This window comes from Mus caroli, chromosome 12 (assembly GCF_900094665.2).
Source record: "Mus caroli chromosome 12, CAROLI_EIJ_v1.1, whole genome shotgun sequence".
Lineage (NCBI taxonomy): Eukaryota > Metazoa > Chordata > Mammalia > Rodentia > Muridae > Mus > Mus caroli.
Genome location: NC_034581.1, coordinates 75,251,015 through 75,264,196, shown reverse-complemented (window position 1 = coordinate 75,264,196; position 13,182 = coordinate 75,251,015). Strand labels below are relative to the sequence as shown.

The 13,182-nt window shown below is 41.2% G+C and overlaps 1 protein-coding gene across 2 annotated transcripts in view; it reads right to left on the bottom strand.

Moving 5' to 3' along the window:
* The window catches only part of Susd6 (sushi domain containing 6), an 89,227-nt gene that overhangs the window by 50,575 nt on the left and 25,470 nt on the right, over positions 1 to 13,182 (bottom strand). For both annotated transcript variants that reach the window (XM_021179027.2, XM_021179026.1), the window contains exon 2: positions 2,891 to 3,106. In XM_021179027.2, coding sequence (XP_021034686.1) covers positions 2,891 to 3,011 — 121 coding nt within the window. In that variant the 5' untranslated portion in view covers positions 3,012 to 3,106. The remainder of the gene's footprint in view (positions 1 to 2,890; positions 3,107 to 13,182) is intronic.

Below are 13,182 nucleotides of genomic sequence, written 5' to 3'. Positions count from 1 at the left end.
ACACACACACACACACTCATACTCAAGTTCAAAAAGGGGAAGCAGGGGCTCTTCCTGAAAGGAACTGCCTTTCTTTAGCTTGACTGTTTATCTGAGAGTTTTGGTTTCCTGGTGAGCATACTTGGCACAGTGTTCATGGCAATCACAGCCATGCAGGTGTGCTCTGAGTTTTCAGGCCAAAGGGGTGGGTATCGTCTTCTCCTAGAAGCCACTTCACAGAGGGAAAACATTGGCAGCAATGTTGGCACACTGGATTTTAGTGATGGTGAAGCCCCTTCTCCCTGTATGCACTCTGCTCCCAGATAGTACATATGTTGTGAGGAATAAAAATGACTTGAATGTTAGGGTGGTAGGAAAGATTCTTTGCAGTGGGGAAGGGAAAGAAAACAGCTTCAACTTTTCCATTCTAGTCTGGGCCCACATTATAAACAGATAGTTTTTCCACACTAAAGAATAATAATCCCTTTATCTAGTCAGTATGAAACTTTGGGTAGAAAGTTGGGGAGGTGTCCGGTAGGTGGAAAATGGAAGGAAGAAAGCATAAAGCAATAAAAAGGAAGGTGGAGAGGATGAGATGGCTTAATGAAACTAAAGGGGCTAAAGACTTCCAATTCTCTGCTAGCAACAATGCAGCTTAACATGCTAGGGCAGCTTCCCAGGAGAAATCCCGGGAGAGGCAATTTGCAGTGGTTCCTAGGCACTAGTCCAGGTTCTGTTCCTGGACCTACCATTAGCTGTTAAGACCTCGGGCAAATGTATAACTTCTGAAATCTGGCTGAGAAGTTCACCTTACTCTAGCTCTGACAGTTGTTCATTCAAGCACATACCTACTAAGCGGCATTTGTTCTAGGCTAACTGTGGGAATGGGAACAGAGGAATACAAAACTTCTATGAAGAAACAAATCTTTTGTCTGTCTGTCTGTCTGATCCAGGGTCTCACTCTGCAGCCCAGGCTGGCCTTAAACTCAAAATCCTCCTGCCTCAATTTCCTAAATGCTGGGATTATAGACAAAGAGCCAAATACTTTAGCCACTGGTTTTTACTATACTTATTTAACTTTTTGCCATTACAGCACAAAAGTAACCAGAGACGACATATATTCAAGAATGAGCACACCACGTTCCACTCAAATCCAACTTATAGGAATTGAAATTTGAATTTCATATTATTTTTACATGTAACAAAATATTACTTTTCTAATTTTTTTAGCATGTTAAATATATAGTTAGCATTCAGGTCATACAAAAGCAGGCAGAAGCCAGGAATGGTGGTACATATTTATAATTCCAGCACTAAAGAGTTAGAGGAAGGAGGCCCTCAAGCTCAAGGCCATCCTGTATTATAGCATTAAATCAAGTTCTCCAGACTAGCTCTCGCTACATAGAGGGAGGTTAGCGTGGAGCAATTTGCTAGCTTCTGCTCTACAGTTAAGAGCAGTAAGCATGACAACTTTTACACTGTGTTTCTGTACCCATCACTTCTGGAGACCTTGTATAGGCCAGTCTTGTTTTCCTTTTCATACAAGCATGACCCCATACTATGGAGTCCCAATCATCAATGGTACCAGAGGTTGCACTGGGGTTCCTTCCTCAAGGCTAGGAAGGAAAGGGCAGAAGGAGAAGAATCAGAAAAGGAAGTATGTACACAATAGGGAAGGCTATAATGAAACAACCGAATCAATAACTGTTTCTCTCAACAGTTCAGAATAATGCTACAAGTAGACGAACCTGCCCTCCTATCAGTATGTATGGGTAAGAGGATAATAGAAATGATAAGCAATAGAAGAGACAGCACTGAATTATGAAAAGTCCACAGCCATATATAATGTGCCGTATTCCCACTAAAGCCCCATTCCAGGATAACTCTGCAATCTCTCTCCAGGGAACAAATCCAAAAAAATTGCCATCCTGGTTGTTTTAAAGAACTCTGGCAAGGATTCCATTATTGTCAAACACCAATGTTCACACCAGGACTCACAGATACACAGATGCTTCTGGCATGCCATCCAATGGCCTGCTCAGTACATCCAAGTATGTGTTTTTTGGAAAGGATGCCAGGTCTGGATTGCACAAAGTGAAGTGATTAGGGACTTTAGAGTACTGTTAACGCATCAAGAATCAACAAATTCAAAATGGCTCACTCCTGCATTCTCAGCCTCTCTTAGGAACATTCCTTCTTATCATCTTTAATAAAAAAGCTCTCAGAATCATGAAAGAACAGACTGAGGAGCTAGAAATGACAGTCAACTTCTTCATTTAACACATGGGTGGCTTTGCTCAGAATTACAATGTAATTACAATGCCAGTTACTAGGCCCTATTTTCACTAAGATACAGTATCTCAACTATGTACCTAGTCTGAGAAGAGACACAGAAAAACAAGGAAAAAAATGAACAAACAACAACAAGAGAGTGAACATCATTAAGTAGTGTTTTACTATGTAATAATAATAATACCTTTACAACCCTCAGAGAGGTAGGTACTGTCATTAACCTACTCTGCAGCTGAGGAAGCCAGAAATTCACAGTAACAGAGTGATCTGCTCAGGGTCAGAGGCAGTAATAGGAATGGGCTCTAAACCCAGGTAGTCTAACTCAGCTCATTTCCTTCCCTGAATATCATGCCTTGCATCCTAAGTTTTCCTCTTGCTGAAGATGCCAACAGCTGGAGGGAAGGGAGATACTGTAATCACCAGCAGATTTCCTGTCTCACTCTATTAGGCTTCAAAGAACTGGCTTCCTGCTGTACATACCAGACTATAAAACAAAACAAAACAAAACAAACAAACAAACAAACAAACAAAAGCTCTTCCTAAACTGTCTGAGGTTCCAGGAAGAAACCCTGGTATAAAGTCTTCCCCTCCCAAACACAAAAGGCAGATGTGAACTTACCGGAGGCTAATCCATCTCCCAGCAGAGCGCAAAGGATCACCAGTTGAAGAAACACTCCATGCCCCACAGAAGTCACAACAAACTCTGAGCTGCTCTTTGGTGCTATCCTGCCATGGCACATCTTTTATCCGTCCGAGGTTTTTATTTATTTATTTTTTTAAAAAGAACGACTTTAAAATCCAGAAGAATCCTAAAGCCAGCCAGGAGTAGCTTCACCTATAACAAACAAACAAACAAAAAAAGGACTTAAGTAATGTGAAAAGTTCAGCTATAAGTTGGTTAGATGAAAGCAATCTGTAAGGAAGGAAGCCACAATCACACACAAAGTTGGAAGAATTCTAGCAACTGAATCCTTACTGCCAAAAGCTCCTCCTGGGTGGAGAGGTTCCAAAGCTCGACACCAGCTGTAGTCAAAATCTGATCTAGGAGGCAGACCCTTTCAAAAAGGGACAGAGGACAGATCCAGCTCACCTGTACATCACCTGCCCAGCCAGCCAGGTCAGTGTCCCTTTCAGAAATTGCCTGCTCTGTCAGGACCACTGGCCTATGGGCTCCAGCAGAAAGCAGCTGTTGACACAGAGCTGCTCCGCCTATGTCACTTGGCCTCAAAGCAACTTCAGCTAACCAAAAGGAAAAACAGAGTGAGCACATGTCTTAAAGGAATAACTACACCGCCTAGAGAAGGAATGCAGCAGCAGGAGCCAAGGGCACAGAGGCCTCGCTTATCAGAGGCTGAGAAGCCTCCCTCTGAGGATCTCTTTCAACAGCACCGAATCTCAAACCATTCAAGGCTCAACCCACACACCTGTGACCAGAGGGGTGACATTCTATTAACTAGCCTTTAAAATGATGAGGATGTGGAGTACAGGCTGTAGTTGCTAAATGGCCCCACCACCCATTCTGGTCAGGCTGACTTATGAAGAATAGTAAGAAGTACCATTTAAAGAAAAATAAAAATAAAAATCAAGCCCAGTGTGGTGGCACACACCTTTAAGCTCAGTTTTCTGGAGGAAGAGGCAGGGAGGTCTCTGTGAGTTCAAGGCCAACCTAGTCTATACGGGGAGTTCCAGATCAACCAAGACTATACAGTGAGACCCTGTCTCAAACAATCAAAACCAAGTAGTAGTCAAGAATTTAAGGATTATTTTCTAAATGTCTTTAGAGAAGATGCTGGGTTGATAAAACATAAAATAGGCCTATTTTATTCAGTTATTTATCAGTTACTCAAATACTCTAGTTTATAGGAGGTATTCAAAATAACATAATTTATTTTTTAAATATCTCCATACACTCAATGTAAAGCTCTAAAAGCACAGATCAGAGGGCCTCCCATTTATAACCCTAATAAAGGACTCCCTGAGTCTTGGCCAAAGATGATAACCAGACTCAACTTTAATATATGTCTGAAGTCAACTCATGTTTCCCCCAAAGAGAAGACAACTGCAAGAAGTAACATGAGTTTTCTCAGTGTAAAATAGAGCAGTTACGAGACTCTTCAGTAAACATTAGGCAGGGATCAAGAACAGAGCTAGCCAATAACTGATCTTGACTTCTTTTCCTCTGACAATTGTGACAAAAGCCTCTTTGATTCTTGGCTTTTACCCGGACTCTAAATTGAGCCTTTACAGCTGTAGACAGAGTGGCTCACAGAGAAATCTGTATGTCTATGCATATGTAGACTGTGTTCACATTTATATAGCTACAAACGGGAGACTGGGAATGCCTATATTTGAAATATTTGTTCCTTGTAGCTCTTAGCCCAGTTTCCTCTCTGTGAAGGGTTTTGACGCAAGCAAAGTGCCCAACCTATTTAAGTCCTCAGTAACCTTATTGTCATTGCTGCTACAGTCAAGCAGCTTTTCTACAAGATGTAAAAAGAGGTGGTGGTGTTTAAAGTCAAAGAGGTTAAAGATGTTAAAGGATATGACCAGAGCTCTAGGTGGCTAATAATAGATTAACAATAGCCTTGTGGTGCTACCATTTCAGTATATCCACAATAGATAGCCCTATGAAGAATTCTTCAGTCATCTCTTTAAGGCAACAACTGGGAGCCATCAAGAATGCCATCTGCATGTGCCATATCACTGCACATGTGCAATACATATTTAAGTGGTGAGTGCATTCATGTAAAGTAGTGCCTTAGGTGTTCTGCACATGAGTATCAGGAGTTAAAAAATACCACCCAGAGGAGCTTGATGCTAGTCTGAGTCCTAAATGACGTATTGGAGGGCAGGAGGCTGTAGAGGAAGCAGGAAGGTTTTACCATATACAGGTGAATCAAGACTACTCCTGGCAAAGGTTCAGAAGAAGGCTAAACCAAGGAGTTGAATGTCTACTTGTATAGGCATGTACATATTGAATGTGGAGGTTGGAGGAGGGGTGTTAAATCCTCTGGGATTGGAGGAACACAGTTGTGAGCTACTTGATGGGCATCCATCTCTCCAGGCTCAGGACACCAGTTTTATTTTTGAAGATCACTCTCACTTTCTAAAGAATTGGTCAAGACAGAAGATAATGTCAACATTTTTATGTTATATATAATGCCTTTTTGGAAGGCAACTTAATAACACAGGTCCCAAAAAGAACATATTCTCTGACTTATTGATTCTAATTCCAGATCTATCATCAGAAATCACAAGTATGTAATAGCATAGACATATGCAGGACACCCAAGAACATTGTTTAGAAAAGGAAAATACTGGGACAATCTGAAAGTTAAGAAGGAGGTTGGCTAAATTAGTTATAGTACACTTAAAAATACTGTTTGGTTACTTAAAAATGGGGCATCTAAACCTTGCTAATATAAAATGCCTTCTTAGATTAATGTCTGAAAAAATTGGATGTGTACTTGTATTTTTTTGGCTTTTTTCTTTTATTGGATATTTTCCTTATTGTTATCCCCTTTCCAGGTCTTCCTTCTGGAAACCCCCTATCCCTTCCCCCCACCCCACCCCGCCTCTATGAGGGTGTTCCCCTACACTTGAGGGTGTTCCCCTACACTTGTATTTTTTAATTTATTAATTTATGTTAGCTTTGTAAAATATAATCTCTGTAGCTCAGATTGGTATTGACCTTGCTAGGTAGCCCAGGCTGCTTTAAACTCTTCATCCTCTTGCCTCAGCATGCCAAGTGCTAGGATTAGGTGTATGCCATTATACCGAGCCCATGCTTGGATTTTTAAAGGATGTATGTTACACACACACTTATATACACCGAAAATCACTCAGGAATAATGCACAACAAACATCGCTGTTAGGAAGAGGAACTAAATGGTTAAAAATCAAGAAGCAAAAAAACCAACAATTACTATATGCACTTTCTCAATATTCTTGAGCATTGTACTTTGTACTCATATTAACTTTTCAAAGAGATAAAATACAAATCAATTTAATGTGACATGACTTTTTTGTCTATTTCCTCAACAAACTTCTAGGAATAGTCACTTTAAGGGGTCAGAAAGAGTCCCTTTCCTGACACTTCCTACTGTGCCTATTCCCAGGAGAACTGGCTCCTTGGAACCCTTTACTACTTCAGCTTGAACTGGCTAGTGTATCTATTTGTTTATCTGCCTCACCTTAGTGGATTGAAAGTTCCTTGAAGGCAGAGACAGTACACTCATTTTGGAATCTTTAAGAGAAAAGCATAGGCCCTTGCATTTGACAGGAGATTGCTAATGTTTGCCAAACTGTGGGAGGAGACAGAAAGTGGGGAGAAGGTGGAGGAGTACAGCTCCTGATTTATTCTGTCTCACCAACTGCTGGCTTCTCTCTTATTGCTTAGGCAGCTACTTGAACCAATAAAACCCAATACTTGATCAAGTACAATGCAGAGAGTAGTATGTGGACTTTACAAAACAGGGAAAACAGAGTGTCATCAATGGAGTATTTATGTAAAGGATGGTCTAAGGTTACTGCTTCAAAATAACAGAGGAAAGTCAACTTGCAAGACCCCAGAGTATCACCAGCTACAAGAAAACCCAGCTAATTTGGACAAAAAGTCATACAGTAAATTAGATCTAAATAAGGAATTATCTGCTGTAACATAGAATGTTAAAAGTCTTCAGTTGGGTATGGTTCTATACACCTATAATCTCAGAACTCAAAACAGTGAGACAGAAATGCTAGCCTGGGCTACAGTATAAGACCCTGTTTCAAACAACACCAAATTGGGAGATGGGTATCACTTTCTTTAGTAGTAGAGCCACTAAAAAGTCATCCACAGTCCAGTAAATAATCTCCCACCCATGTTCATGCAGGCAACACTGAACTCAGTGAGTCAGGACTGTACATGTACACACATACACACACAAAGAGAGGGAGGGAGGGGAAATTTTTTAGCCTACACTTTCAGGTACAGTTATTATTGAGGGAAGTCAGGGCAGGAATTCACACAAGGCAGGAAACTAGGAACTAGAGTTGATGCAGAGGCAATGGAGGAATGCTGCTTATTTGCCTGCTCCTTGTGGCCTGCTCAGCCTGTATCTTATATGATTCAGGGGTGGCACTGCCCAAGTGAGCTAGTCATCCCACATCAATTAGCAATCAAGAAAATACACCACAGGCTTGCCCACAGGACATTCTGGTGGGGGCATTTTCTTAAGGTTCCCTCTTCCCAAATAACTCTAACTTGTGTTGAGTAGACATAAAACTAGCCAGCACAGTATCATTACCCCTAGAAAAATACTAAGGCTTAAATTGTTGGGAGTTGGGAGAGATCCATTGCACATCAGCATTCTTCTGGTATGTTATTGACCATGTAATTAATGAATCTATTTTTGAGACAAGGCTTCCCTGTGTAGCTCACGAATCTTTGAATTTGCAGCCCTTTGAATCCAGGCCCTTCGCTAACTCTTACCATCTTTGAAGGGATTGAGAATTTTCCCCTCACTCTCATTCACCTTCAAACCCTTAGGACCTCCTACCATCCCCTATAAACAATATGAGGTTTTGTGGATGCACTCTATTTCTTTCTCCTATGCATATTTCCAGTCACCAACTTCTATTTCCTCTGAGCCACTAACATTTATTTCAGTGCTTCAACAGCCACAATTTCTTCTATTGGGATTTGAGGAACGTTTGACAGAACATTACCTTACCCATTTCACTGCAGGCCAGAGCAGGGAAGCAGAAGGGAGATGAAGGGAAGGGGGAGAGAAGGGGAAGGCTAGGTAATCCAGGCTGCCCTTGAATTTGCAATCAACCTCTCAAATGCTGAGATTATAGCTATGCTCCACCACTCCTAGGTAAAAATAACTTTTGTTGAAATTTAACCTGCTCCTAATTATAAAAATCACCCTCAGCTTTCCTTTTAAGCCACCTAAAAGTTACTGGAATGTGCCAGAGATTTTCTTGAATTGCTTTGCTATTCCTTACAACTTGTGCTGCTCCAGAAGAACTGCTGTTGATACACTCAGGGCATCACACTTTCTCCCAAGATCCAGGCAAGCAGGAATACCAACCAGTGACATACTACCATACCCTCGTTCAGTCTTCCCAGTCCTCTAGGACTGCAGCAGTTTTGGCTATAGCAGGGACCTGATAGTAGACAGCTAGGTCCAGCTTCAGCATTAGGCAGTGGTTCTGTCCTCGGGCAAGCCACCCAGTCTTCCCAGTGCTTAAGGATGGTCCTGGATGGCTCCCAAGGCCCTTTCAGGGCTAAGGAATTCAAAGCCTTCTAGAAGTGACCCGAAAGTATTTCCTCTGAAAAAGTCTTCAAATGTTCTATTCTAACCAAAAGAAAGAAATGTTAAATCTATCCTAGCAGCCCTTCTGCCTTCATCTAAGACCAAACTCTAGCATCTATCTCCCTCTGCAATGCAGTAAACTTAAGAGACTCTACTTTCCATTTAGAGCTTAATCAATCCATCAGCACATTTGTACCCATCATCTAGCACACAGTGTTCCTAATGCATTTTCCAAAAATAACAACATCTAACAAAGGAGAGGAAAAAAAAAAATCAAAAAGCCAACCACCCCAGGAGTCATCACACCAGGAACACTGTAGCACTGTAGGAGCCTCGGGAAGAGAGAGAAAAATGTAGGAAAAATGAGGAAAAAAGGAGAACAAAGCAAAAATGACTGTGACAGGAAAACAAGAGAAAGCAAGGAACTCAGCCATAAATGTCTAATCTGTAGCCAGGAAGCCATTTTTTAAGGCAGAGCTTTACCATGGACTGTTAGGCCAAACTACAACAAAAACTTCACTTCCTTTGCTTCTGTTTCCTTGCCAGTGGACAGAAAATGGTTCAGCTAAGTATCTCTCAAGAACAGCATTGCAGACCAGGGCAGATCTCTGGTCCACTTGGATAGTATTTATTATTATTATTATTATTATTATTTAAATCGGATGGTCTAGGGAAAGTATTTTCAGTTCCCATCTGCAAACTGGATGACACCAATCTTCCGGGACTATGTGAGGTAGAAAACAACAAGCATGAGCTGTAGACTATATCGGAAACTGACTTCAGTTCATGATGGTGAGGGTTCTTTCTTCCATCAGGCTGTGGCTGATACCCACTGGATTCCCTAAGGGCAGTCTTTGAATGTGGTTTAGAAACATCCCGAAATCAGGCTCAAAGCACAAGGTCAGTTCAGATTTTAAAAAAGCAAAATCCCAAAACAACCAATGAGTTAATTAAACAAGTGAACTTTCCTTTCTCAACCTTAAACTAAGCTCTTCCCAAATTCCAAAATATTTTAAAGGCACTTAACTAAGCATATATGGAAAATTAAATACCCATTTGCCTACTTGAAAAAGAGTACCCTGCTCTTCTGTTTGGGGGGGGGGGAGCCACTCTATGTAACCCTGGCTGGCCTGGATCTCTGTGTATACCAAGTGATCCTTGAACTCAGAGATTAATTAACCTGTCCCTGCCTCCTGAAGCAATTCTAGCTTGAGATAACCAAGTATATCCCCCTCCTTGAAGCCCATACAGAGACAGGTTTCTTCCGAATGCTGCATCTACCACAGGTAGTGACTGTTTCACCAATTCTACTTCTCTCCACAACTCAGAGTGCTCCAAAAGTGCTTGTTGAACTCAGGGGAAGGAGGAGATAAAAACCTCTAACAGTTTGTGCAGAACAGAAAAGAGGGCAAAGCAGCAACAGACATGAAGCAGGAGGGAAGGGGGTGTATCGAGTTCAAGTTTGAAGCAGATAGCAAATGCTTGGCAGAAACAGCAGCGGTTAGTTTCTAGGCCCCAGAGATAGATCTTATATGTCATTATACCCTCTACATGATTCACAGCAGAGCTGAAAGGAACAGGCTCCAATACTCATTTTGCAAATAGAAATCCAAGAAAATGATTTGCTCAATCTGAACCCTCAGGACTCTAAGTTTCCAGGAACCAACTATACTGCAGTTCAGCAAATATGTACTAACTGTCTTCTGGGTAATCACAGAGATCAAATGTGGTATCTTGCTCTCAAAGAATTTACAATATGCTGGTGAAGTGCATCCTTATCTACATCATTCAAATGGTTACTAGGACCTAAAAGAAAAAAATATTTTATAGTGCTAAGAGGAAACAAAGAAATTAACACAAGGGCAGCAGCCTTTCCTTTGGGTTTGCTATTTTTGACGTGGAGGAGGTGTTTCCTGCACGGCTGTAACTACTCTGACACTAAAATCTGGCTCCTAAATATCCTCTCCAGGGACATAGATAGATATGTATTTATTTCTTGTTACCAGACAGAAACATTCTGTGATTCTAGGCAGACGCAGTGAATTGTTCCCCTCTTCATCCTAAAAAGTGATGAAGAACTAAGTTAAGAACAAAGACTTATAATTATGTCCGGGTGGGGTATGTATGAGCTGTACCCTGAACTCAAGTACAAACTGGTGATCATACTTCTAAGAGAATCTTTTGCAGGCAGAAATTACTTATTTGCAGTGATAAAACAAAAACAACAAAACAAACAAACAAACAAAAACTCAGAAGACCAAGTCACCTTTTAGGATGAAGAGGGGAGCAATTCATTGTATCTGCCTAGAATCACAGAATGTTTCTGTCTGGTAACAAGAAATAAATACATATCTATCTATGTCCCTGGAGAGGATATTTAGGAGCCAGATTTTAGTGTCAGAGTAGTTACAGCCGTGCAGGAAACACCTCCTCCACGTCAAAAATAGCAAACCCAAAGGAAAGGCTGCTGCCCTTGTGTTTACTTTTTACCATCTACGTGGATGGCTTTCCAAAGGCCCTCAAGTGGGATGATATAAACAGGTCTGTGTCACTTCCTGGTTCTCAGGCCTTCTGCTACATTCCCAGTCTGTCTGGGAAGACTGCCTATTTAAAAATAAACCTTTAAAGCTCACCAAAAACTCCAAACTTAAACCATCCTTTCCTTTATTTCATTCAGTTTCACTGAAATTAAATGGGGTAAGAGAGCAATAAAGGAGAGAAAATAATCAGAGAAGGAATCTTTGAGTTCAAAACAAAACAAAAACTGTGCTCAATGAAAGTCAAAGTCGGGCTGGAGAGCTGGCTCAGCAGTGAAGCGCTCTGACTATTATCACTAATACCTACCCTTATTATTGTTATCATCATCTGAAATAGAGGGTTGGGGCAGGGGGGCTCTATTTGAAGAGCATCTCTGCTCCAAATTCTGTAATTCTTAGTTACTTTCTCTTCTTTTTCTCCCATTTTTCTTTTTAAGAGTATTAGACAAGAGAAGAGAGATAAATTAGGCAAAGTCTGAGTTAAACAAACAGCCTCAGCATCTATGTTAGAAACAGTAGGAAATGAGCAACCCAGAAGGAAATCCACAAGTAAGTTAAAATGAAATAATGGTATGTATCACTCTCCAAAATGAAAAGACTTGTATATTTTTCTTTTATTATACTCATAGCATTGTGACATATTCACCCACAATGCACTACCATGAATGCCAAGGACAACATTCCCCTGCCATCAGAACCCGACTTCAGCCACTTTATCTTTCACTACATAAAGGTCCCCAGCAGCCCTTTAAGGAAGTCCTAAAAGACAGATTGCACAGTAGCCAATCCCACTCATTTCTACTGGTTAATCCTACCACTGAGGTTTTGTTGTGGTGGTTGTTTAAAAGTTCTCTCGTTCTCTCTCTCTCTCTCTCTCTCTCTCTCTCTCTCTCTCTCTCTCACACACACACACACACACACAGAGACAGAGTGAGAGAGATAGATACATATTCCTCTTCTTGGGGTGGGGGATGTAGCTCACTCATTTAGTATAGGGCTCCCTAATACTGCCTAAAATATGGTCTGCTGGTGCATACAAACATACCAGTAACCTCAGCACTTAGGAGGTGTGAGGTCATCCTCACCTATACATCAAGTCCTAGGCCAACCTGAAACGCATGGGACCCTATCCTTAAAATAAAGATTCCCATGCTATCCCTACTCTTAGTAGTTTTCATTCACAATTTTATGCCAGCTGAGAGCCTCCAAACTCAAGAGTTACTAAGAATGATAAGGACACATTACTTTCCTCTTGCATTTTTTCCTTCTCTGTAACAAAGCTGAAGAAATGCAAGCTTGACCCACAACCTTCCAAGTAAGTAATTCAGTCCATACATGTTGTTTGAAGATGTCTCAGAACGAAAAATGGAAAACAGGGTGATGAACCTAAAGTTACAAGATGATAGATAGAGGTTCATCATTTACATCTGAAAGAGACCCAAAGTTTCATTTCTAAAGGTTTTTATTTCCCTGGTTTTTCTTTCTGCAGTGCTATTTATATTACATGGAGATTATTCTCAAGGACCAGGGCTAAAGGACAAAGCACTCACAAAGTAAACAAAACTTAGCAAAGGCTCTCTAGTAGAGTGGTTAGAGGGCAGCATCTAGAACAAAACTAAGACCTGGATAAAATGAGACATAACATGCATTACACGGAAGTCAGAGTTGGGGAGGCAGCGCTAGACTCATCCATATAATTAGTCCCTTAAAAAATAGGCTGCTGCTCACCCACACTGATTCACACACCGCTTCCCTTGCTCAGGTCACTCACAGGCAGCAGATGGCCCTAGCCCTAGGCAGATGGCTGAATATGAACAGGACAAAACTAAGGCCCATCCCTGATTACAAAAGTGCCTGAGGGTTGGCACAGCTCAAAATCAACAGCATCATCCAAGGTTCTCCAGCACCCACAGAGCTCATAAAGAGACTGGGTAAAGAGTTTAGTTAGGGAAAGACCCAGTACAGCTCTCAAGCTGACCATACAACTCTCAAGTGGTCATACACACCACAATCTAAGCAGTGTACCAGCAACTAGGGAAACAGTGATGACAGAGGTGGTGACAAAAGGAAGT